This window comes from Leuciscus leuciscus (assembly GCF_965113295.1).
Source record: "Leuciscus leuciscus genome assembly, chromosome: 15".
Taxonomy (NCBI): Eukaryota; Metazoa; Chordata; class Actinopteri; order Cypriniformes; family Leuciscidae; genus Leuciscus; species Leuciscus leuciscus.
This window is the reverse complement of record NC_138739.1, coordinates 15,476,912-15,500,022: the sequence shown is the minus strand read 5'-3', so window position 1 is coordinate 15,500,022 and position 23,111 is coordinate 15,476,912. Positions and strand designations below refer to the sequence as shown.

Sequence of the window (23,111 nt, the reverse complement as noted above, 5' to 3'; positions counted from 1 at the left end):
ATACAAGTTGCTTAGCTTCAACACTAGTCTGTTTTTTTTCCCCTCCGGTCTCGACTTGGTCTCGGTCTTGGTCTCGACTTGGTCTTGGTCTCGACTTGGTCTTGGTCTTGACTTGGTCTGTCTTGGTCTTGGTCTTGTCTTGGTCTCGATACCCTCTGGTCTTGGTAGTGTCTTGGTCTCGGTTTAGGCGGTCTTGACTACAAGTCTAGAATTTAGAGTTTATAAGTGTATTAAATTGATGAGTTTATAAGTACGAGTTTTTGAGTTTAGAGTTTATACGTTTAAATGAGTTTAGATTTTATACGTTTAAATGAGTTTAAGAGTTCAGAGCCTATTAATTTATGAGTTTAAGAGTTCATAAGTCTATGAATTCATGAGTTTATAAGTTAATTAGTTCATAAGTGTATGAGGTTAGAGTTTATAAGTTAAATGAAGTAAATTTAGTAGTTTGAAGTTTAAATTAGTTTAAAATTTTAATTAGTTTGAAGTTAAAAGTTTAATTTAGTTTGAAGTTTAGTTTAGTTTGAAGTTTAAAGTTTAAATTAGTTTGAAGTTTAAATTAGTTTGAAGTTTAAATTAGTTTGAAGTTTAAAGTTTAAATTAGTTTGAAGTTTAAATTACTTTGAAGTTTAATTTAGTTTGAAGTTTAATTTAGTTTGAAGTTTAATTTAGTTTGAAGTTTAAAGTAGTTTGAAGTAGATAGATAGATGAGTTTATTAGTTTAAATGAGTCTCAATGGCTCATAATACGGCAGTTTGGTTTAGTCTTCAAGGTGTTTAGATTTGAATTTTTGTCGGTTGGAGAGTTTAAAAAAGTCAGTGGGAGTTTTTCCGAGTTTTGATCGTCATTTTTAGGAAAACCGTAAGTTTTCAAATCAGTTAGATCAGTTAGAAAAGATATAGCATCAGTTAGAAAAGATATAGCATACCGAGTCAGAATAGTCTGAAGGTCTGAGCCGAGTTTGGAGTATGTAGAGTTAAAGCTCTAGGCTGCATTAAATTAATATTTTTTTAGTCTCAGAAGAAGAAGAAGAAGAAGAAGAAGTTTAAGTAGCCTACAATATCAGTAAGTTGGCTCTCTCAAGCCAACTTAATTATGAGTTTTTTTTTTTTTTTTTTTTTTTTTTGAAAGTTTTGGGTGGGCCTGTTGAAAAGTGCCTGAGCTACAGGACATCGTCTTTCAAAACATAACCTGCGCGAAAGAGAGAAAAAAAATGAATGCGTCATACCCAGCACGAAAATGCACTTCCGAATGCGTCTCTGTCCCCAGCACATTTCAAACCAAACTGACGCCCACATTAACCTTCATTAGGCCTATTCACTGCATATTATAGGAAAGTGTGAGACAGACTGCTGCAATTACTGTAGAATAGCAGAAACAGAACATGTGATTTTACACTGTGAGGCAAAGCTATAAAAGGTTAAATGAAGTAAATTTAGTAGTTTGAAGTTTAAATTAGTTTAAAATTTTAATTAGTTTGAAGTTAAAAGTTTAATTTAGTTTGAAGTTTAGTTTAGTTTGAAGTTTAAAGTTTAAATTAGTTTGAAGTTTAAATTAGTTTGAAGTTTAAATTAGTTTGAAGTTTAAAGTTTAAATTAGTTTGAAGTTTAAATTACTTAAATTACTTTAATTAAATTACTTAAATTAAATCCCAAATGATTACAGCAAAATCATTTGGGAATTACTTGTCTTTCGAATATCTGGGTATTGTGTTAAAAGGTGCTCCACGCATTTTACTTTTCATTATTTACAGGCCTCCAAAATACTCTCCAGCCTTTGCTGAGGACTTTACAGAACTGTTATCAACAATTACCTCAGAGTTTGACTGTTTTGCCATTGCTGGAGATTTTAACATCCATATAGATAATGCAGAAAATAATATGGCAAAAGAAATCAAAACTGTTTTAAAAACTTTTGATCTGACTCAGCATGTACATGGACCCACACACAATCGTGGACACACTTTAGATTTACTTATCAGTAAGGGTCTAAACATTTCATCGATTGTTATTAAGGATGTAGCACTGTCTGATCATTTCTGTATTTTCTTTGATATATTGATCTCTCCTGCCACTGAAGCCAGATCTGTGTCTGTCAAGAAGAGATGCTTAAATGAGAACACTAGTGTACTATTTATGAAGGCTATATCTTTAACACCAAGCATATCTGCTGACTCTGTTGATTTTCTCCTTGATTCTTTTAACTCAAAAGTTAAAGGTGTAATTGATGATATTGCTCCTGTTAAAGTCAGGAAGAAGAGTGGCAGACAAAAGGCACCTTGGAGAAACTCAACAGCAGTGCAAAATATGAAAAGACAATGCAGAAAAGCAGAGCGCATGTGGCGGAAGACAAAACTTGTAGTCCATTATAACATCTACAAAGACAGCCTTCATGCTTTCAATATGGAACTAGGCAAAGCTAGACAGACTTTCTTCTCAAATATTATAAACAGTAATTTAAACAACACACGCACTCTTTTTGCTACTGTAGAGAGACTGACAAACCCCCCAAGCCAGATTCCCAGTGAAATGCTCTCAGACAGCAAGTGCAGTGAGTTTGCTTCCTTCTTCTCTGACAAAATCAATAATATCAGAAAGGTGATCAGCACATCCTTGAGTTGCGCTGGGGTCAGACAGATCAAACCACCTGAGAAAGTAGTTACTATGTCTGATTTCAAAGAAATTGATGGCAAAATTTTGGAAGAAACCGTACAGCACCTTAAAACATCAACCTGCGCTCTTGACACACTTCCCACATCTTTTTTCAAAAGTGTGTTAAACAGTTTAGAAGCAGATCTTCTAGAAGTGGTAAATGCTTCACTTCTCTCTGGGAGTTTTCCAAACTCCCTAAAAACTGCAGTTGTCAAGCCCCTCCTGAAAAAGAGCAATCTGGATAAGACCATATTAAGCAACTATAGACCAATCTCAAATCTTCCTTTCATAGGTAAGATCATTGAAAAAGTTGTCTTCAATCAGCTGAACAAATTCTTATGCTCGAATGGATACTTTGACAATTTTCAATCTGGTTTCCGACCGCACCACAGCACAGAGACAGCGCTCATAAAGATAATAAACGATATTCGCTTAAATACTGACTCAGGCAAATTATCAGTGCTGGTACTACTCGACCTCAGTGCTGCATTTGACACTGTCGATCATAACATACTTCTGGACAGGCTGGAAAACTGGGTGGGGCTTTCTGGGATAGTCCTAAAATGGTTCAGGTCATACTTAGATGGGAGAGGTTATTATGTGAGTATAGGAGACCATAAGTCTGAGTGGACATCCATGACATGCGGAGTCCCTCAAGGCTCAATTCTTGCGCCACTCCTGTTCAACCTGTATATGCTCCCAATGAGCCAAATAATGAGAAATAACCAAATTGCTTACCACAGCTATGCAGACGACACACAGCTCTACTTAGCCCTATCGCCCAACGATTATAGCCCCATTGACTCCCTGTGCCAATGCATTGATGAAGTCAACAGTTGGATGTGTCAAAACTTTCTTCAGTTAAACAAAGACAAAACTGAAGTCATTGCGTTTGGAAACAAAGATGAAGTTCTCAAGGTGAACGCATACCTTCACTCTAGGGGTCAAACAACCAAAAATCAAGTCAGGAATCTTGGAGTGACACTAGAGTCAGAGCCTAGTTTCAGTAGTCATGTCAAAGCAATAACTAAATCAGCATACTATCATCTGAAAAATATTGCAAGAATTAGATGCTTTGTTTCCAGACAAGACTTAGAGAAACTTGTGCATGCTTTCATCACCAGCAGGGTGGATTATTGTAATGGACTCCTCACTGGCCTTCCCAAAAAGACCATCAGACAGTTGCAGCTCATACAGAACGCTGCCGCCAGGATTCTGAGCAGAACCAGAAAATATGAACATATCACACCAGTCCTCAGGTCTTTACACTGGCTCCCAGTTAAACTTAGGATTGATTTTAAAGTATTATTACTGGTATATAAATCATTCAATGGCCTAGGACCTCAATACATTGCAGATATGCTCACTGAATATAAACCCAACAGATCACTCAGATCATTAGGATCATATCAGCTTGAAATACCAAGGGTTCACTCTAAGCATGGCGAGTCTGCTTTTAGCTATTATGCCAGCCGCAGCTGGAACCAGCTTCCAGAGGAGATCAGATGTGCTCCTACAGTAGTCACATTCAAATCCAGACTCAAAACACATCTGTTTAACTATGCATTTACTGAATGAGCACTGTGCCAATGTTCGTCCGACTGTTTGTACTGTATTTTATTTTTTATTTTTCTAAACTGTTTTAATTATTCTTATTTCTTTTTATTATTTTAATTTCTTCTATGTAAAGCACTTTGAATTGCCATTGTGTATGAAATGTGCTATATAAATAAACTTGCCTTGCCTTGCCTTGCCTAAAAGAGAAAGAAATCAGCTTGTAGAAATCAGCTAGCAGAAATCAAAGAGATTTGGAAATCAATGTCATTACAGTTCACAATATATTTCAGAATGCACAGAAACATAAGGGTCTATGATATTCTTCAAAAATATTTAAGAGATACATATTTGATCAGAAGGAAAGTTTTTTTTTCTTTTTTTTTCTTCTCATTTAATTATTCCTTTCGTTCATCGAGGCTTCAGACTCCACCCCAAGAGGTGGCGGAAATGCACTTCAAGCTGGTTTGCCAACCGCAAAAGCAGAAGAAGAAGAATAACGACACGTGACGTGTGTGTCATGCATGCATGATGCATTCCATTCATTCATTTTCAGACTAAATGGCGCGAACAACTGCATGGAAAACATGAACGCAAAATATTGCTTTTGCTCAGTGTTGTTTTTACTCGCACATGGTAAGACATTATGTTACAATCTCTGTTCTAGTTAAAGATACAAATGAATGACAAACTGTTACTCAGTTATATGGCAGAAGATTTTATCCACGGCTACACAATTTATCTCTCGTGCAGTGCGGCTGCTGGTCTTTCAAAGAGGGGAAGCTCATTTTCGGCCTACATCATAAAAATTATTCATTTATTTATACGTAAATTCTACGTTCCTTTTCAAGAAAATGCTCTGTGAAAAATGAATGTAATAATATAATAAAGGTATAAATAATAATATAATAAAGTATAATAATAATAATACTAATAATGTTTTTTTTTTTTTTTTGAATTAGGCTATTACTAATAATAATATAAAACATATAATAAGTAATAATATAATAAAGGTATAAATGAATAATTGTGTGAAATGTATTATGAAAATTGGCTAGCAATTTTGACAAGCAAATACCAAGAAATGATTGCAGCAGTTTGTCTTTGAAAAATCCGCGATGGGACTGAGCGCGAATAGCTTCAACATCAGCGACATTTTTTATTGTATGAAGTCCCTGTCAATCAAAAGGAGATGCAGCCTTTCGACAGACCCTCCAATCATCACGCAGAAGCCCGGAGTCCAGGCCAGCCCACTCCTCATTCACCCCAGAGACGCTGAGCGTCCGTGGGCGGGACATAATCGCAGCATTTATCCAATGACCGTCTAGTTCCGAAGCACTGAAAAAAAAACAAAAAAAAAAACAGTTCAATGCAGCCCCATTGAAGTCAATGGACGCTAGGCTTCTAGGGGGAAATGCACTGTGACGCTACGGGAATGTATGAGAAGAAAATCGAGTCAGCCGACCTGCTATATTTAAAGGGTTAGTTCACCCAAAAATGAAAATTCTGTCAGTAATTACTCACCCTCATGTTGTTCCAACCCCGTAAGACTTTCGTTCATCTTCGGAACACAAATTAAGATATTTTTGATGAAATCTGAGTGCTGGATCACTCCTCCACAGGCTTATGGACACTATAACTTGCTGGCCCAGAAAATGTATTAAAGACATTGTTAATATAGTCCAAGTGACTCCAGTGGCTCAATATTAAGTTTATAAAGCGACGAGAATACTTTTTGTGCGCAAAAACAAACAAAAATAATGACTTTATTCCACCTTTTATTTCCTTCTCTCTATATAGTGACCAAAATGATCACGGTTGTCACAGAATCCTTTTTTAAAAAGTACTAATACTACAGAATGAAATCAATTCACCAAGTTTTATGTCGAAAACCAACAAATAAAATTAGCATCAATTTGCACTTTTTGTTAACATAAACATTAAAATAATAACATAAAAAATCATGGCCAGATTTTAAAGGAGTGTCTTGCAACATGTAATCTACTAACATGTACAAGTTCAAATAAAGTTTTGACAAAAAAGGGTTTTATAAAAAGATAAACCTCACATATTTCAGCCTTTAAATCATTTTTATAAAAAGAATAAGTCAAGAAAGATAAATTACTGACATTTACAATGCACATTAGCTTATCTTTTATTATTGATAGTAAAATTCGGTCCGATTTTCCGTGGCGTCTGTTGTTGCTATGCATCCATGCACTGCGCTCTCCACAATGACAAATACGTTTTAGTAGCTAATGAATTTCCGCCACCGAGAAATGCTTGCTGTAGCTCTGCTGCAAGATTTATTTACGGAGAAGAGAAAAACGCCCGTAGTGTTTGGGTGCATCCCCGTCCTTCATGTTAACTGAGCTTTCAATGTTGTTACGGAAAGGGTGAAGCTGATTGGTTGGTTCTCGTCACATGACCTGCGTTGCGCTTGCGGCATTCTGAAAAGTTTAGATTTTTTTTCATCTCGCTGCGACTGGAAAAAACTATTGCGTCGCTTCAATTATGAGCGCGCTTGCCACACGCCTACATTTGAAATAACGAACTCGAGCGTGCAAAAGATTCCAATTGTCCGTTCCATTTGGGAGAGACAAGACCCAGGGGTGAACTGTCCCCCATGCCCCCCTCCCTTTTCCCCTTCTCACTGTGCAGGAACCAAGGGGGTAATCCAGCACCCGGAAAGCGTAGCTTCCATGGTTAGCATATCCATCACTTGCTGTTAGCATTCCATTGACTCCCATTCATTTTGGCGTTTCCCACACATCTGAGGTGTTTAAAGACTCCATTTGTCCATTTATTTCTAAAGAAACTCGACAATGTATAAAAAGCTCCATTACCTTGTATCTTACGTTATGGCCCAGTAGAAGCCGTTTTGTTAAAATAGGCTAACGATTGTGTCATAACCACGCGACTCTCTGTCGCACAGTAGAGAAATTACCGTATGGACAGGAGGAGAAGCTCACTGGCAACCGGGGGGGCGTGGAGGCAAAATTACAAAATAATTAATCAGAATACTTAGCAAAAGTTGCTCCTGCTCCTAGCTCATGGACACCTCCTACTCACACTCTCCGTCTCTGCAAGTTTCGGAAGGGAATGATTCAGATTTCTCTTGGCACAGCTACTAGAAGACAGACGGGTTGCTCACGTCACATCTACGTCATCAAGCTCAGTTTGAGTCTGCGCAATACGCTCAGCCATCAGGAAGTGAGTGCTTCTAATTGACTTCACTTTTCTCCGTTGAAGTCTATTGGGTCGCTGTGTCCATTGGGTCGCTGTGCTCCGTCAAGAGAGTGTGACGGAGAGGGTGGCAATTTGCCAATTCCCCACACAGTTAAATGGAAAAATGCCGCCCCAGGCTGCTGCCCGGTTCGCCCGTGCCAAAAACCGCTACTGCCACACATGGTTGTATGAATCCACATATGTTTAGGGAAAGCAGCTTATGTCAGGATGTGACTTTGTATAATGTTCATTAAGATCTTCCATGAGACTTGTTTATGTTTGTTTGATGATTGAAAGTGTTACTCAATGATGTTCTTAAGCTGTTTGTTTGCATGTTACATTATGAAACCAGACATATTTCTCTTTTCACAATCTTTATGATTTGAAAAAAAAAAAAAAAACCTTTTCACAGCCCTTTTTTGTGTTGTGTAGTAATGAACTGTTAATTCCTTCTTCAGGTGCGTCTGGTGCGGATAGAGTGTCAGTGTCAGTGTTGGAGGGAGATTCAGTCACTCTACATACTGGTGTTCAAACAAGCCAACAAGAAGATATAAAATGGTATTGTAATAACACTCGCATCGCTCAAATAACTGGAGATCTCACTGTTACCTGTACAGATGTTCAGTGTGAAGATGGTGATGAGAGATTCAGAGACAGACTGAAGCTGGATAATCAGACTGGATCTCTGACCATCACAAACACAGATGCTGGAGAATATAAACTAAAGATCTTCAGCAGGAGCAGAAAAAGCTTTGAAAAGACCTTCTGTGTTACTGGTCACGGTGAGTAATTTAATGAATTAAACTGTTTAAATGGACTATAAAAAAGATGGACGACGCAACTTCACTCTCTTCCATTGTAGAGAAGTGAAGCCGCCAAAGTCCAAATATGACGCTGACATCTTGGAGCCATAGTCTGCTCAGTAGTGAGTGTGAAGTGGAGCCGCGATATCAAGGCCCTGCTCTCACTCCTGTAGAAACAGTTAGTACAGTTTACTGCAGAACAACTCATGTCGGTGTGAAATAAACAGTTATTGTAATGTAGACATTAAAGTTGAAGCTCCAATATCCTCCTAAAGATCCTGAAAATAGCAAGTACTCCTCGCTGCAGACTGTAGCGTGGTGACGTCACGTATGTGTTACCACACATGCACCATATCGTGGTGACAGCACATGCGTGTTACGCGGTGACGTCACGTATGAACAAACAATATTGAATCATTTACAAGAAAGGCATTAACATAGTACAGAGTCATACAAGGAATTTATTTTTAAAATATTTTAAACAGGAAGATGTTAGACAAAGATATGTTTGAGTGTTATTGGCTTTGTCTGTAAAGTACCTTAGAGACTTACTTAATGAACAACATAAACTAGTTTAAAAAAAAAGTTTTTCAAGACAAACTTTAGGTTGGCTTGAGAACGCCTATCCTGAAAGTTTGAAATAGTTTTAAAAGCTTGAAGTTTGAAGGTTTTCAGTTTGAAGTTCAAAGTAATTTTCAAGCTGAAAGTTTTGAAGCCAATACAGTCTATCAGACACACACACACAGACAGATAGGCATGACAGAAGGGCAGATAGAGATAGATGGATAGACCGACAGACACATAGGAAGAACAGACAGATAGATATAGATCAAATCCATCACCGGAAACAGGGTTGCTGCACACTTTTTAAAGTCGAATTTAAGGCTTTTTAAGACCTAAAAAAATCAAAATTGAATACCTTACATTAGGGATGCGCAATATTGACAAAAATATATCTTGATATTTTCAAAGTTTTGTTGATAATAATTAGATGATGTTTTACTGATTGTGTTTTTGTACTGGTACCATGGCTGGTTTAGGTCTGTTGTTGACAGCAGACTCACGAAGATATTCATTTTATTCATATTCTATGCAGTGGTCAGTTCACAGTAGTGACAGAAATTAAAATTTTTATTAAGGGGCAATGTTTGCAACCTTAAACTGATTTCCAGGGGCATTTTCACCTATATATGGAAATTTTTTCTAAACTTATTTAGAGGTATGCATCACCTTTTATGTCTCATTCTAACATTCAAATTAGATTATATTAGAATAATAACACAATACCTAAATCAAAATCCATCTTTGCAGGGCAGTGGTGACACAGAAGCGGCATCAGAATTGGCATTGATATATTTACACCATTTACAATTGCATACATTTAAATATGAAATAATTTCTAATTTTAACGTTTTAATTAAAGGCTACTTTAAATATGAAACTAAAACTGCCAGTAGGTGGCGGAAAGTCACTGTCTTAAGTGAGTTGAGTCATTCATTCAACCAATTTGTTCAAACGGCTGATTCATTCAGGAAAAGCAAGTGATTGTTCATTGAATCGTTAAATGATTTATTCAAAACACGGATTTCAGTCAAAAATCATCGCTGTCTGTTGCTTGGAGACTCTGCTACGGTTTCATTTTGAAATAATCGTCAGCGAAATAAAGGGAAAACAAACAATATTGCCAATGTTATGTCTAAAAAGTAACTAATAATGTTAACTTAATTTAACGGTTGAAAAAAAAATATATCACATTTGCTATTGTGCACGGGAAAACGGCACTCTTGCTCATGTTATATGTAAGGGATAATGTAGAGCGAGGCGGTTGTTATAGCGTATACAACCCCGACAGGCTGATCGGGACCCCGACGCGAAGCTTTTATTCGCTATATCAACCGCCTCGCTCTACATTATCCCGCTTATTACATGGCTACCCACCAAATAAATCAATAATTTGACACAAAATATTGATTTAAAAAGGAGTTTATTGATTTAAAAACGATTGTATTGCTTCCGCTAAAGAAAATAGTCCGTTCCGTCTCTACGGTTAGAATCCTGCGTCCATAGCAACGCTCTGTTTTTCATGGCAACGGTGTGTTATACTTCGCAGCGGTCTGATATCAAGAAATAACACACCCCATTCTACATTGGAATTCAACCAATCTAATATAACATAATATGATGTAAATATAAGACAAACTTTTTTGGGGACATACCTATAACTGCACACATCACGCAGTGGAAGCACAAGAGTCAAATGCGATGTTAGCTCGTAGTTAAAACAATGATTACAATATCATAATAGACAATACATATCGCACACTCTTAAGAACATAAGGAATGAACTTGAACTGACATTTACAAACTTTCTTCTCCCTCTCTTCTCTCGCGTGCAGGAGATAGACGTAGGCTAATATGCTGCTGCCGATGACGTGAATTGTCACGTGAACAAGCAAATCCACAAAGGTAGAATAATAAATATGTACTAATTAGATGGTTTTAATTTGGAAAGCATTTAGATACGTCTAAGTCAAAGTGTCATCTAAAATTTAAGACCTTTCATAAGTAAAAATAAGACTTTTTAAGGATCTGGGGAACCATGCGGAAGTGATTGACATGAACTGCGTGTGCGCACATGCGTATTATTAACAGACTATACGTCATATTTTGCACATGCGTGGTAACGCATACGTGATGCGTACATGCGTGACGTGAATACCAGACGTCACCGCGCAACAGTCTGCAGCGAGGGGTGTCTCGAAAATAGTCCGTCAGTGACTACTTAATCTCAGCTGACAGTCATAATGTCACACTCATGTTGTTATAGCATCAAATAACTAAAACCAAACTTTTTTAAAAAACGAACACTTGAACTTGCATCACTGTGATTAAAAACTACCTTAAATGACAGAATTTTTTTTTAGACCTTATAGTTTATAAACTATACTGGTTCCAGCCAGCTGGGGGCGATTGAGGCGCCTTGGCTTCACTTTTTAGAACTTGTGGCACACTTGACTTAAAAGCTATTATATATGTTTAAAGGGATAGTCCACCCAAAAATGAAAATTAGCCCATGATTTACTCACCCTGAAGTCATCCTAGGTGTATATGACATTCTTCTTTCAGATGAACACAATCGGAGTTCTATTAAAGGGCACCTATTATGCCCCTTTTCACAAGATGTAAAACTAGATGTACCGCATGGCGGTACAAAATATGACCGCCGCTCAGGCCTGCACTGGCTTTCCACAAAAATAAATGACGTGGAGCAATTTGGCTGTATTGCGTGTTTATGTATACCTAAAAAAAGTAGTAGTATGTGTATGTGTGTGTTTGTGTATGTGTGTGTGTGTGTCTGTGCGTGTATGTATGTGTGCGTACATGTGTGTGCGCGTGTGTGTTTGTGTGTGTGTGTCTGTGCATGTGGATTTGTATGTGTGTGTATGGGTGTGTGTCTGTGCATGTGGATGTCAGTGTGTGTGCATGCTTGCGTTTGTTTGTATTCCTGCATGTGTGTGTGTGACAGTATCATCCTAAACCAGCAACCCTTCGCTCAACACCACCATCTACAGGCCGATGAGTGTACAGTCACTAAATGTGCACATAAATGAATTTATTTTATACCCCCCCATGGATGAAATTCTAAGAAACTTAGCATACCCCCAGAGGATGTCAAGTTAATCACACACATGAAATATGGTGCAGTTCTGAACATCTCAACTGAAGATAGGGGCGATTAAAGCAGAATAATATTGCATTTTAATTTTTTTATGGGAGGGGCGCAAATCACAAATGAGTGATTATGGGCTAGGTTGATGTGGGCCCTTAAGACCAACATACCATAAAAATGTCTTCATCCTCGGTGCCACGGTTCAGGTAGTTATTTAGGAAAGACTGCATTTTTGGGGTTTGGGGGGGCCCAGCGCGGGGGGGGGGGGGGGGGGGGGGAGTGGCCCCCGGGGACCCAAAAATTTTTTTCCGTAAAAGTCTAGTGGGGCTACATGCCCACCAAATTTCATGTTCCCCGGTGTTTCGTGTCCCTGGTATCGTTGACGAAAAATTCAGTAGATGACGAAAAAAAAAAAGAAAAAAAAACTTTGACAATCCCTATATGACCGCTTTCGCTAGCTACACTAGCAGTGGTCATAATAAGTCTCTGATGTCACCAGAGTATGTATGTGAAGTTTTAGCTCAAAATACCCAACAGATCATTTTTTACAGCATGTTTAACTTGTCATTTTTTGGGGGCTCGGAAAAATGCGCTGTTTTAGTGTGTATCCCTTTAAATGCAAATTAACTGCTGCTGCTGGCACAGGGGGCGGAGCCTCACGAGCTCGCCCTCAGAGTCAGGACAATCTCATCTGATAATATCAGAACAGAAACTCTCGGACAATAATGCCCACAGAGCCAGAGATTATTTGCTGTATGGCGATAGAACAGGTTTAGTTTAATTATGGTTATAATTTACTTGTCATCTGCTTTTATCCACTGTTAATACAAGCCTGCTGTAGCAGACCCTGTCTGAATGATGACCAAAATATACTGACGAGTTCAGTGAAGTTTATTATACATCACACAAAAGATGAAGCGTTAGTTTTACTCCAGAGAATCACTGTAAGAGCTGAATAAACAGTATTAAAGTGAGCATTAAAGTCTTATCCATAAACTCTCTCTCTCTCCCTTTCATTATCATCAACATACACAGCGAAGTACACAAAACACTCGTTACAACTAACAGTAAACAAATATATGCACACCTTTTCAGTGGGTGCTTAATAAACTGGTAAACCTTATATCCGTAAAATGACTCGATGAGCTGTCATAAAGTGCGCGCTCTCACTTTCATTTCTGCCATGGTCAGTCACGTTAGGCCTGTTGCTCCGAAGAGTGTAATCTGGATCACAAACAGTACAGATCCATCCTCGAGTAAGAACGAGAGTAAATGAAGACTGCTATGTTCATTCTTACATCCAACAACAACACACCTCAATCGCTTAGGAGACATTCTTGTCTACAGCTGCTCAAGCATCGAAACAATGGCGGTGTCCAGCTCACTCAGGGCGGGTCTATGCTCAAACTGCAGTCTGTCAATCAACAGTCGTGGGAGGGGCCTGTGCAATTCTACGTCACATTGCATAGAATCTGAGAACAGCTCATTCTGAGACAGTGCTTATGATTTATTGAGATTGTAAAAAAAAAACACTGAATGGATTTTTATCATTCTAGGGTGGTTTTGCTCACACACTGCCAACACACATTTATGTTCAAACACCATGTAAAAGTGAATTTTGCATAATAGGTGCCCTTTAAAAACATGTCCTGGCTCTTCTAAGCTTTATAATGGCAGTGAGTTGCTGTTTCTGTGTTGAAGTCCATAAAAGTGCATCAATCGATCATAAAAATACTCCACACGTCTCCGGGGAGTTGTTAAAGGCCCTCTGAAGCAATGTGATGCTGAAAAAGTATAAAATAGAGATAAAATGTTGCTTTTATCTTTAGTTCTTTCACATTTTGTGTGTGTATTTGGCATACGTATCCTTTAATCATCTGTTGGTTTGTGTTTCAGGTGTTTCTGCTGCTGAACGAGATGAAGAGAAGAGAAAGTCAATGATGGAGGGAGAATCTGTCACTTTTGATCCTGGTGAAATAAAAAACCCAAATGATGTGATGACGTGGTATTTTAATGACACACGTATTGCTGAAATCACTGGAGATCAGAGTAAGATCTGTACAGTTGTTCAGTGTAAAGAGAGATTCAGAGACAGACTGAAGCTGGATCATCAGACTGGATCTCTGACCATCACAAACACCAGAATCACAGACTCTGGAGAATATGTACTAGACATCAGTGGCAGCAGCTTCAACATCAAAAGGAGTTTCAATGTTTCTGTCACTGGTGAGGACTCCAGTAGTTCCCTTGAGCAAATTTAAAAGTTAAATTAAATAGACCTAGTAAATGTTTTCATTGTGGATATTTGGGAAAGTGAGCTTTGACTTCGTAATTGAGATCACCTTCACATCAAGTGAGCAACCAACACATGTTCTCAAGATTAATATCATTAACATGAACAAACATGAGGTCAGTTTTTCTGTGCTGCTGTTTCCTGGTGATCTCTCAGTGCTGTGATGCTAAAAAGCTGTTGTACTTCAAAAACCCACCAGATGGCGCCATCTGTCAATTTAATAAATATCATACCAAAGCAGAAACGTGTAAATATGAGAAAAAGACAGTGGTAAAATTGATTATCAGTCACTCTCTGTTAAATAATAATGTCTGTCTGTCTTCAGCTGTTCCAGATTCAGGTCTGTCTTCAGCTGCTGTTGTGGGAATATGTGCTGTTGTTGTTCTGCTGGTGGCTGCTGCTGCTGGTGTGATTTGTTGGAAGTGTAAAGAAAGAAGGAAAGGTGAGTATTACTTTAGTGATGGGAAGTCTGATACTTATCTATGAACTGTTTCTTTCAGACAGTTCGTAGACACTGTAAACAGAATGTGTGAATTTGGGACTACTGATTAATACTTTTTTATCAGTATATATCAGTGTATCTCAGTTCAATAAGCATAATAATAAATAATAATAAATAACAACAAAAAGAAAAAAGTTAATAATAGAGATATGGCTAAAAGCAGGAAGCTCATGGTGTCAGAATTCAAGGCTACTGTCAAGTCAGATGTCTTTAAAGGGGACGTGACCAAAAAAGTTTGAGAACCACTGGTGTAGACCAAGTGAAACAGCGCTGCGTTACCTCAAGTTAAATTCGTCGAGTAGTAATTCAGCACTTGCGAGTAGTTCGGTAGAATGAAATGTCCTCATTCTTTTATATCCATGGGACTCACGTGTGGCGCTGATATCGGTCTCTCATCAGCAATCGCACCATGCTTCATACCACAGTCATGTTAAAAACATCAATGTTTTCACTCATCCATACAGAATTTCCCCTCAAACATTATTAACGTTAGATCCATCGGCATGACGACAAGCTCCAAGATTCCACAGTCATTTACATACACACCTTTGTTATTGTTTTGAAGAGCATAGCAGCGAAAAAAATACATATTGTAAGTATTAAGTGAAGTACAAATATCAAACAGTTTTTAAAGCATGGCAATGTAAACAATTGTTCTGGTGCCGGAGAAGCTCTTCAGGCTGATCATGAAGCAGTATCTGTGCACATCGTCACAGTCATTCATCTTGTTCAGTCATTTAAATATAAATAACCTCCCCAAATGAGGTCACCCATTTTGAGTCTGAGTGACTGTCAGGCTCGTCCGAAACTGAGTTTAATTTAAATAACCGTGCATCAGTGCTGACCTGAGCCACAACTGTTGTTTCAGACAATTCAGTTCAATTTGGTGAACTGGCTCATCTAGAACTGGTTCAGAAGAAACTAAATCACTAAATGACATACAGTTGAATTAACAAGATGGAAATTGTGTAAAGAATTTTGAAAGATTATTCTAAATAACCCTAGTAATGTGTGTTTAATTGAGTTTTTTAATTGTTCAAACAGACACCAGGACGCAGCGCGATGTTCAGGTAAGATACTCACTGTATTTGTCTGACTACAGAAATTAGATTCAGATCTGCAAGTTGGCAACATGTTTGTGTTTTACTCAGATTCAGAAATCACTACATTAACCCAATAATAACTGACTCTTCAGGACAGCACTGCTCTTGTACTAATTTACTTTATAATAAACGGTGGTATGGATAAATTTATATTATATAATTAGAATTATTTAATAATATTGTCACAATTATATTGATATACTGTAGGCTGTTATATGACCCTGCTGTAGGATCTGTGTGTAATTTCGATAAACATGAGAGATTTTCTTCACACACAGTATGAGTTGCTTTTGATTGACAGGATATAATCGGCCCTGATCATTGGCTGTTTTTAAACAATCGGATACCGATTATTGGCCAATACATCGGTGCATCTCTAAAATAACCTAAATAATTTAGAAATACTTACCAGTACAATAGTTTAAGCATTTTAGATGTGCTGAATGTTTGAAAAATGTTTTTGTTAACTTTCAACTGTAAAATTAATAGTAACTAAATATGTAATTTTATATAAACACACAAATTCTTTTCTGAATCAATTTCAACTTATTTTTGGGGTTAATTTGGATTTGGAAAATACAGTGCAAGGTTGCCAATGTTTTTTTTGCCATAATAGTCTCATTGTAGTACAGAAGATGACAGTGTAATGCAGTTTATCAGATGCATTACGAGAAGCATCCCACACTTATGACAACGTGTTTAATATTTAGGAAAATAAATCCACCATACATTCTGCAAAAATGAAAAGAAATGCACACAGTTCATAGTCTCTAGTATATTGTTTTGCGTAACTGAATTATTCATCCTGTTCATTTCTTTCACCTTCTGGTAATCTGTTTTTTTGCAGGCGAATGGTGTTAAAGGCTTGTCCCTGAATCAGACTGAGATTCTGATGGGTGATGCCAGTCACATGTCCTCTAATCAGACTGACGCTCTAGGGATGAACACCAATAACTTGTCTCAGAATCAGATTGAAATTGAGCGTGAAGCTGCCATTGAGATATTAATGTAACATGAATTATTCTGATACTTTAACTGAAAAGGAAAGTGAAGAGAAGATGGGAAACGAGAGATTTTCTTTTGTTTCCTATCCTCTCTTCATTGTAAGTTGCTCACAGAAATGGTATCAAGATACTAAGATTTCAGTAGTTGGTACCAATACCAGTGATAAAACTAATTGCATTAGCTGCATTGTCGGATTGATCACTCACAGCCCACTTCGAGCATAAGATAAGACCCATTAATGCACTGAAATACTACTTTTGTCCCATTTGGCTACATTCCGTTAGAATTGACTGTTTACATAAATATGTTGCCAAGATGGACACAAAGCTGCAACACCTGCTCTTCACAGAAATGAGCTTGTGCACTAATATGACACCTGTATAACAACAGGTGTCATACATAATTTTCTTGCTCCGTCCATGCAAATAATGATATTTCACCTCAACACCGCAAAAACAAATTTGATATTTGTTATTAGTCATTTAAATAACAGATTAAAACATGAAAATGAAATATTAAGTTATATAAGCATTTCTTCAAAAAAGACAATTAAACCGCATACCAGTAATAACACGAGGAACAAAGAAACAATTTACAAGCAGTAGAACAGTGAGTTATTGACATTTTTTTTCAGTATGAAGATCAGGGGTATTCAGTTAAAGTTCCAAGAGGTCCGGTCTCTATATTTCTTTCCCAGTGGAGGTCAGGACAAGACTTTTTTGGAACAGTCATATTTCCATTGACACAGGTGTAGTACTTTGTAAAAGAAAAAAGAAAAAAACACCCAAAATAGTCATCAAAGATGAGAATCTTGGGCCCAGAGAGCCAAAACAGTGATGTCTTAGAATTTTTACCAAAACTTTATCCCAAAATGTGTACTGAAAAAACTGGATATGAATATAAAAAGGTTAGGTTAACAGGCTATTTATTTATTTATTTATTTTACATTTAAACACTTGTGTATGGCACATAGAAGGCCTTGGGTACTGAGAAAACAGGGTTTACCTCTTAAGAAAAGTATGGACCATTTTTATATTTTGCTCAAATACTAAAAGTAAACAGTGTACATAATCTGATAATCAAAATTCTCATCATGAGGGCAAAACAAAGTTAACTTGTAATTTAAAAAGATTTGTCTTCCCTTGCCATCTCTAAATAATTTTCCAAATTCTAACATTGTTTATTATGAAATGCTCTACATGCTGACTAATAATGCTAAATGTCTGAAAAATGTCTACAGAGGGCACACGTTAACTTGTCTCAAACCTGCAGAATCATCGGTACGACAGATAAAACTAATTGCATTAGCTGCATTGTCGGATTGATCACTCACAGCCCACTTCGAGCATAAGATAAGACCCATTACTGCACTGAAATACTACTTTTGTCCCATTTGGCTACATTCCGTTAGAATTGACTGTTTACATAAATATGTTGCCAAGATGAACACACAGCTGAAACACCTGCTCTTCACAGAAATGAGCTTGTGCACTAATATGACACCTTTATAACAACAGGTGTCATACATAATTTTCTTGCTCCGTCCATGCAATAAATGCAAGTTTTTAAATAAGCGAGGGTTTCTAGCATAATTCCACTGCTTATGGTATAACCCATTTTAATGGTGGCTAACTGACACCTTAAAGTCAGTTATCAAACCTCAGTCTGTTTTTTATGATTTGGGCATTGATTTAAAACAATCTAAATACTGTGTCTAAATTCTGATTGGGTGGGCAAGGCAGATGTTTTGGTGGGTTCAGCCATTCAGGACATTGGACCGAATGCAATGATTGGACGAACATTTTATAGTCCTATGCCTTCCACAGTTGATGCATATAAATACAATTAGACCACTTATCTTTTCGTCAGGATGATGTCAGGAAATGAGGAGACTTTCAACAAGCATAACAAAAAAAATTCTGGAACAAACCAACCTTTAACTATTTTAACCGGCAAGCTGCATTTGATCAACCATTTTTATAAAAAAATTCAAATGAACCGCTACACCACCACAAAACCAGAATTCACCAGCTTGAAAATTGATATACCTTTTGGTTGCTGAAACATCCTCTGAGAGGGTTTATTACGTTCCATGCCTTTAAGGTTGTGTAAATATATATTTATTATTATAAAAAAAAAATTGTGTTTAGTGTTAATAGCTTTTAATGCTATGTGTCTGTGCTATGTGCCTGCTACCGGGTTTTTTTTTAATATGTTGATCTCTTCTCTGAGGTTGGTTCTACTATTTTATATTTGAGTTTGATGCTGTTTTGCTACTCCTGTTTTATGTTATATTTGAGTTTGATACTTTTTTGCTACAAATGTTTTACTATGTTATATTTGAGTTTGATACTGTTTTGTCCCTGTTTTAAGGTTTCGCTTAGCCTTAGCTGCTCTTATTTGTGTTTTATGTGTTATGCAAGTTTTATCTTTTAATCTGGTTGTTCTGTAAAGCACTTTGGTTTGCCTAATGTGCTATACAAATAAAGTGAACTTGAACATGAACTATGTGCACTTATATTTCATTAATTTGGCCTGCAATCTATACGTTTTGCATCCCTTCCCTGACCCATGCGAATGTTATGTGTTTTCTTCATTCAAGATGGGCTATATTTCAGATTTTTTATTTTCTATTTGCTGTGTTTGTATGAAATCTCCCTGGGTGATGGAATGTTTTGCCTTCATTTGAATAGTCTGAGTGGTCTAGTCTCTCCCACCTTGTTCTTGGACAGAACGCCTCTAAATCCTGTTATATCCTAATTTCATACGCGCCTAATCCTATTGAGGCTATAAAACGCTGAATATTTGTCCTTTTCATTTTCTAAAGGAACTTGTAACTTATTTATATGTCTGTGATAAATGCCATTAAAAACATCTGATTGACTCAACAGCTGAAATCTTTATTTGTCATGATTTTTTTTAAAAAGTTGTATACGGAAATAACTTAAAGTTACACTGATTTATTAGAGCGATCATTGTGAATCTGTACATTCTAGAATGTGATTTAAACTCTGATTGGATTAATACTTTACATTTTTAACATTTTTAGTCCTTAAACCTGCAAATTTCTGGTCTTGACACTAGAGGACATTCCACTGGTAGCAGAAGTAAAACTGCTAACATCTTATGTGCAGAAATGGAAAAAACACCTTCAGCCACATGCTAGTCACACAGACATAAAACTGTCACCTTTAAACACAAACTCACACACATTCAGCATACAGACATTCTCATGCAGAACCTGTTTGTCTAGGTCAAACCACATTTCACAGAATGAAGCACTTTGACTTGTTCTGATGAATGTTTTACATTTATGGTTTGCAGATCTCTAGTTTTCAGACCCAAAAAATTAAGATGTTTTAATATTCTCTAATTATTTTTGTTCGTTTAACAAACAGTTTCAAGTTTCAGAAGGTGCATAAAGACATCATAAAAGTAATCAATTTGAAACAAGCGGTTTAAATTTAAAGTTGTCTGAAGAGACACGACCACTTTTATATGACGAACATATTTTATTTTACCTTCATGCAAATACAAACATTGATCAATGCACATACATAGAGCTCATCAAATATGGTAAGCATAAGCTCAATCTGCATGCTTAATGCACAAGAACCAGAGGTTTGTTCTGGAATTGTAAAGATTTTTTTTTTTTTTTTTTAAGCTTATAAATAGACTTTAATGGATGGACAAAAGCATAATATTGAAAATATCTTCATTATTGATCCGAAGATGAATGGCATGCGTGTGAGTAAAGGATTTTAGGCTCAACTATCCCAAGAATCAAATGCGTCTAAATTATTTTGATAATTTATTAAACAATGTATTGCATGGCAAATTCATTTGAGGCTTTTAGAAGATTAATCAAACTCAAAATAAAAGTATTACGTTTTTTATAACACATTCATGTAATTTTTTTTTTTTTTTTTTTTTTGTCAGAATTGTTGCTGTGGTGAATCTTACCAATCCAAGAACTCAACCATAGACTTTGAATCTGAGGTTGTTTCAAGAGTTTTTAAATGAAGGGATGAAACAGCTGGATTTAGGACTTAGAAAAAGACTGAAGTTTGATCATCTCATGGCGACAGGTGCATAAACCACATGATCCTCCTCTTCAACTTTCTGTGAAAAATATCACAAGCTATAATATTTTACATGTTAAAAATGTGGCATCCTGAAGATTGATTGAGATTCAATGTGAAATATTAACAACAGTGATTATTTGATAAAATATTTATCTTCTACTTACTGCTAAGCTAACATTAAGCAGATTGAGATTGAATTATCAGTTTTATCAAGTGGTGACACAAAATAGCAAAATTATTCAACTATTGAGGAATATTACACTGTTAGGGTAATTATAATACCTTGGTAAAATGTGCCCTTAAGGGGTCATCGGATGCCCATTTTCCACAAGTTGGTATGATTCTTTAGGCCGGGTCTTCATGTAAAGCTTGTAACATACTTTGGTTAAAATTCCTCAATGGTTGTGTAAAACAACACCCTCAAACCCTTTTCACCTCCTCAAAAACATTTTAGTTCACAGCGACCCGTTTCGGGCATGTCTCTTTAAATAATAATGAGCCGAATGGCTGAGGGCAGAAATAGGCTAATACGGGACAATCCGTCATCGGCTGTGGGCGGAGCATGAGCATTATGACATCATAGTGCTCAGAAAATCCAAACGGCCTGATTATGGAGTATTTAGACTTTCTTAGGTTATGCAAACACCATATAAAAGTGAATTTTGTATCTGATGATCCTTTAAGGTATGTGTGCTCTTATGGCACTGGTTATGAACCATTTAGGGGTAAATAAGGTACAGATCCATTTGAGGGTACTGTCCCAGTGACAAGATGTTGTAACTCAAAAAGGTAATTTAGTTGCATTTTTTTTTTCTGAGAGTGTACCATGAACTGCATAGGCCTAACACTATGCAAAATATTAATATAATGTATTAATATAAAGCTGAAAAATCTGAAATTTTGTTAATGCATTATTAACAACAACTGTCTGATCCTCTGACTACTAAATATTTAATAGCCTATATTAAAGTAATCCCAAATTGGACACAAAAAAATATGATCTGATACATGATTTTGCTGAAAATAACATGATGAATAACAAATAACAAAAAAGATGGACAGTGTAAATCATTGAATGATTTAAAAAGCACATTTTCTCATAGAATGTCGTGCAAACGAGCAGAATTGTGACCTTCATTTCCTGAAGGCATTAGTTTCCTGTTAGATGGTTTAATTTAGTGAGTTTCTGCTCAAATATACACTGTTCACTGCTAAAAACAAACACAATGTTCACATAATACACTTCAACTGAAGGTAACAATAATTTTGTGTTAGGACTAACACATCACAGGAATCATCACAGATTTTACACCCCGCGCAACACTGTTTAGTAACCTTGCTTTATATCTTACCGGTTTGTGTCGATTTCCTTTGTAGAACGTTGTCTCTGCATACGTTATTTCTTCATCACGAGTCTGAACTGTTTAAAGAATAATAAAACAACAAAACTCAATCTCAAATCGATCTGTTTTTCCACAGCATATTCTATAAATAAGGCTCAAATGTAAGCATTTTACAATGCAATTATTAAATTACATGCAATTAATTAAAATGTATTAATGCCATACTAGATAAGATTTTACATTTCCTGCAGATCCAGAAGATCCCAATGACTACAGCAACAATCAACAGAGATCCAGCAGAGATCAGCACTTTTAGAGGTGAGTCTTGTTGTGAAGGAGAGTGTGGGTCTGGTTCTGTAATGATAATGATAGAAGTGAATGTGCCAGTCTGATCTACAACAGAAGACAGAGATCAGATCAGTAAATACACAAATCTATCATCAGTGCTGTGGTACCTGCACATGTGTGACATAGTGTGTTGATGTCCAGATGTGTGGTCTGGTTGCTGATGGGATTGTTCAGCACACAGCTGTAGGTGTTTTTATCCTGATATTCCACCTCCAGAGGTAGAGAGAGACTGATGCTGAGATCACACACACTGATGCTGGACAATACACTGATTCCTTTGTACCAGGAGAGAGTCGCATCACACACATTCACCACTGATGAACACACCAGTGAACAATTTGATGATGACGATGATGAAGAACAGTTTCTACTGATGATAGGAACAGGCAGAGGAGCTGAAAAACATGAGAGAATAAACAAAAATATAGTTTAGAGTGTTGAGTGTGATGATAGTGTGTTTTTGTATTATGTGAATGATTGGACAAATGATCTCTACTCACCATAGACAGAAACATTGAATCTTATT

The 23,111-nt window shown here is 36.7% G+C and overlaps 3 protein-coding genes and 1 long non-coding RNA gene across 10 annotated transcripts in view; 3 read left to right on the top strand and 1 right to left on the bottom strand.

The window, feature by feature from the left end:
* LOC309476041 (uncharacterized protein) overlaps positions 1–23,111 on the top strand; it is a 160,859-nt gene that overhangs the window by 121,240 nt on the left and 16,508 nt on the right. The gene's annotated exons all lie outside the window — the stretch shown is intronic.
* Positions 1–23,111, top strand: part of LOC309476150 (uncharacterized protein) — a 106,298-nt gene that overhangs the window by 67,582 nt on the left and 15,605 nt on the right. The gene's annotated exons all lie outside the window — the stretch shown is intronic.
* On the top strand, positions 4,753–22,664 carry LOC309476124 (protein sidekick homolog). 5 transcript variants are annotated; one of them, XM_082139330.1, is made up of 6 exons: positions 4,753–4,841; positions 7,892–8,215; positions 13,803–14,132; positions 14,534–14,641; positions 15,746–15,771; positions 16,652–19,697. In XM_082139330.1, exons 1-6 carry the CDS (start codon positions 4,784–4,786, stop codon positions 16,814–16,816), a joined length of 1,011 nt encoding a protein of 336 aa, XP_081995456.1. In that variant the 5' UTR covers positions 4,753–4,783; the 3' UTR covers positions 16,817–19,697. The 5 variants fall into 5 exon arrangements, with proteins under 5 accessions (XP_081995456.1, XP_081995455.1, XP_081995457.1 ...); XM_082139329.1 differs by having other exon boundaries at positions 14,525–14,641; XM_082139331.1 differs by lacking the exons at positions 15,746–15,771; positions 16,652–19,697 and adding an exon at positions 22,489–22,664 and having other exon boundaries at positions 14,525–14,641.
* LOC309476453 lies at positions 19,865–22,594 on the bottom strand. Of its 2 annotated transcripts, none has more exons than XR_014198165.1 (3): positions 22,463–22,560; positions 22,247–22,314; positions 19,865–20,931 (listed from the first exon to the last, which is right to left on the bottom strand). It is a non-coding gene; the product is annotated as an uncharacterized lncRNA (long non-coding RNA). The 2 variants fall into 2 exon arrangements; XR_014198164.1 differs by having other exon boundaries at positions 19,866–20,931; positions 22,478–22,594.

Bases quoted from the DNA above. Each gene is read 5' to 3' on its own strand.
- LOC309476124 (XM_082139329.1), top strand. From the start codon at position 4,784: ATGGAAAACATGAACGCAAAATATTGCTTTTGCTCAGTGTTGTTTTTA. The intron at 8,216-13,802 runs GTGAGTAATTTA...TTTGTGTTTCAG, and splicing joins CTTCTGTGTTACTGGTCACG to GTGTTTCTGCTGCTGAACGA. The intron at 14,642-15,745 runs GTGAGTATTACT...TTGTTCAAACAG, and splicing joins GTGTAAAGAAAGAAGGAAAG to ACACCAGGACGCAGCGCGAT.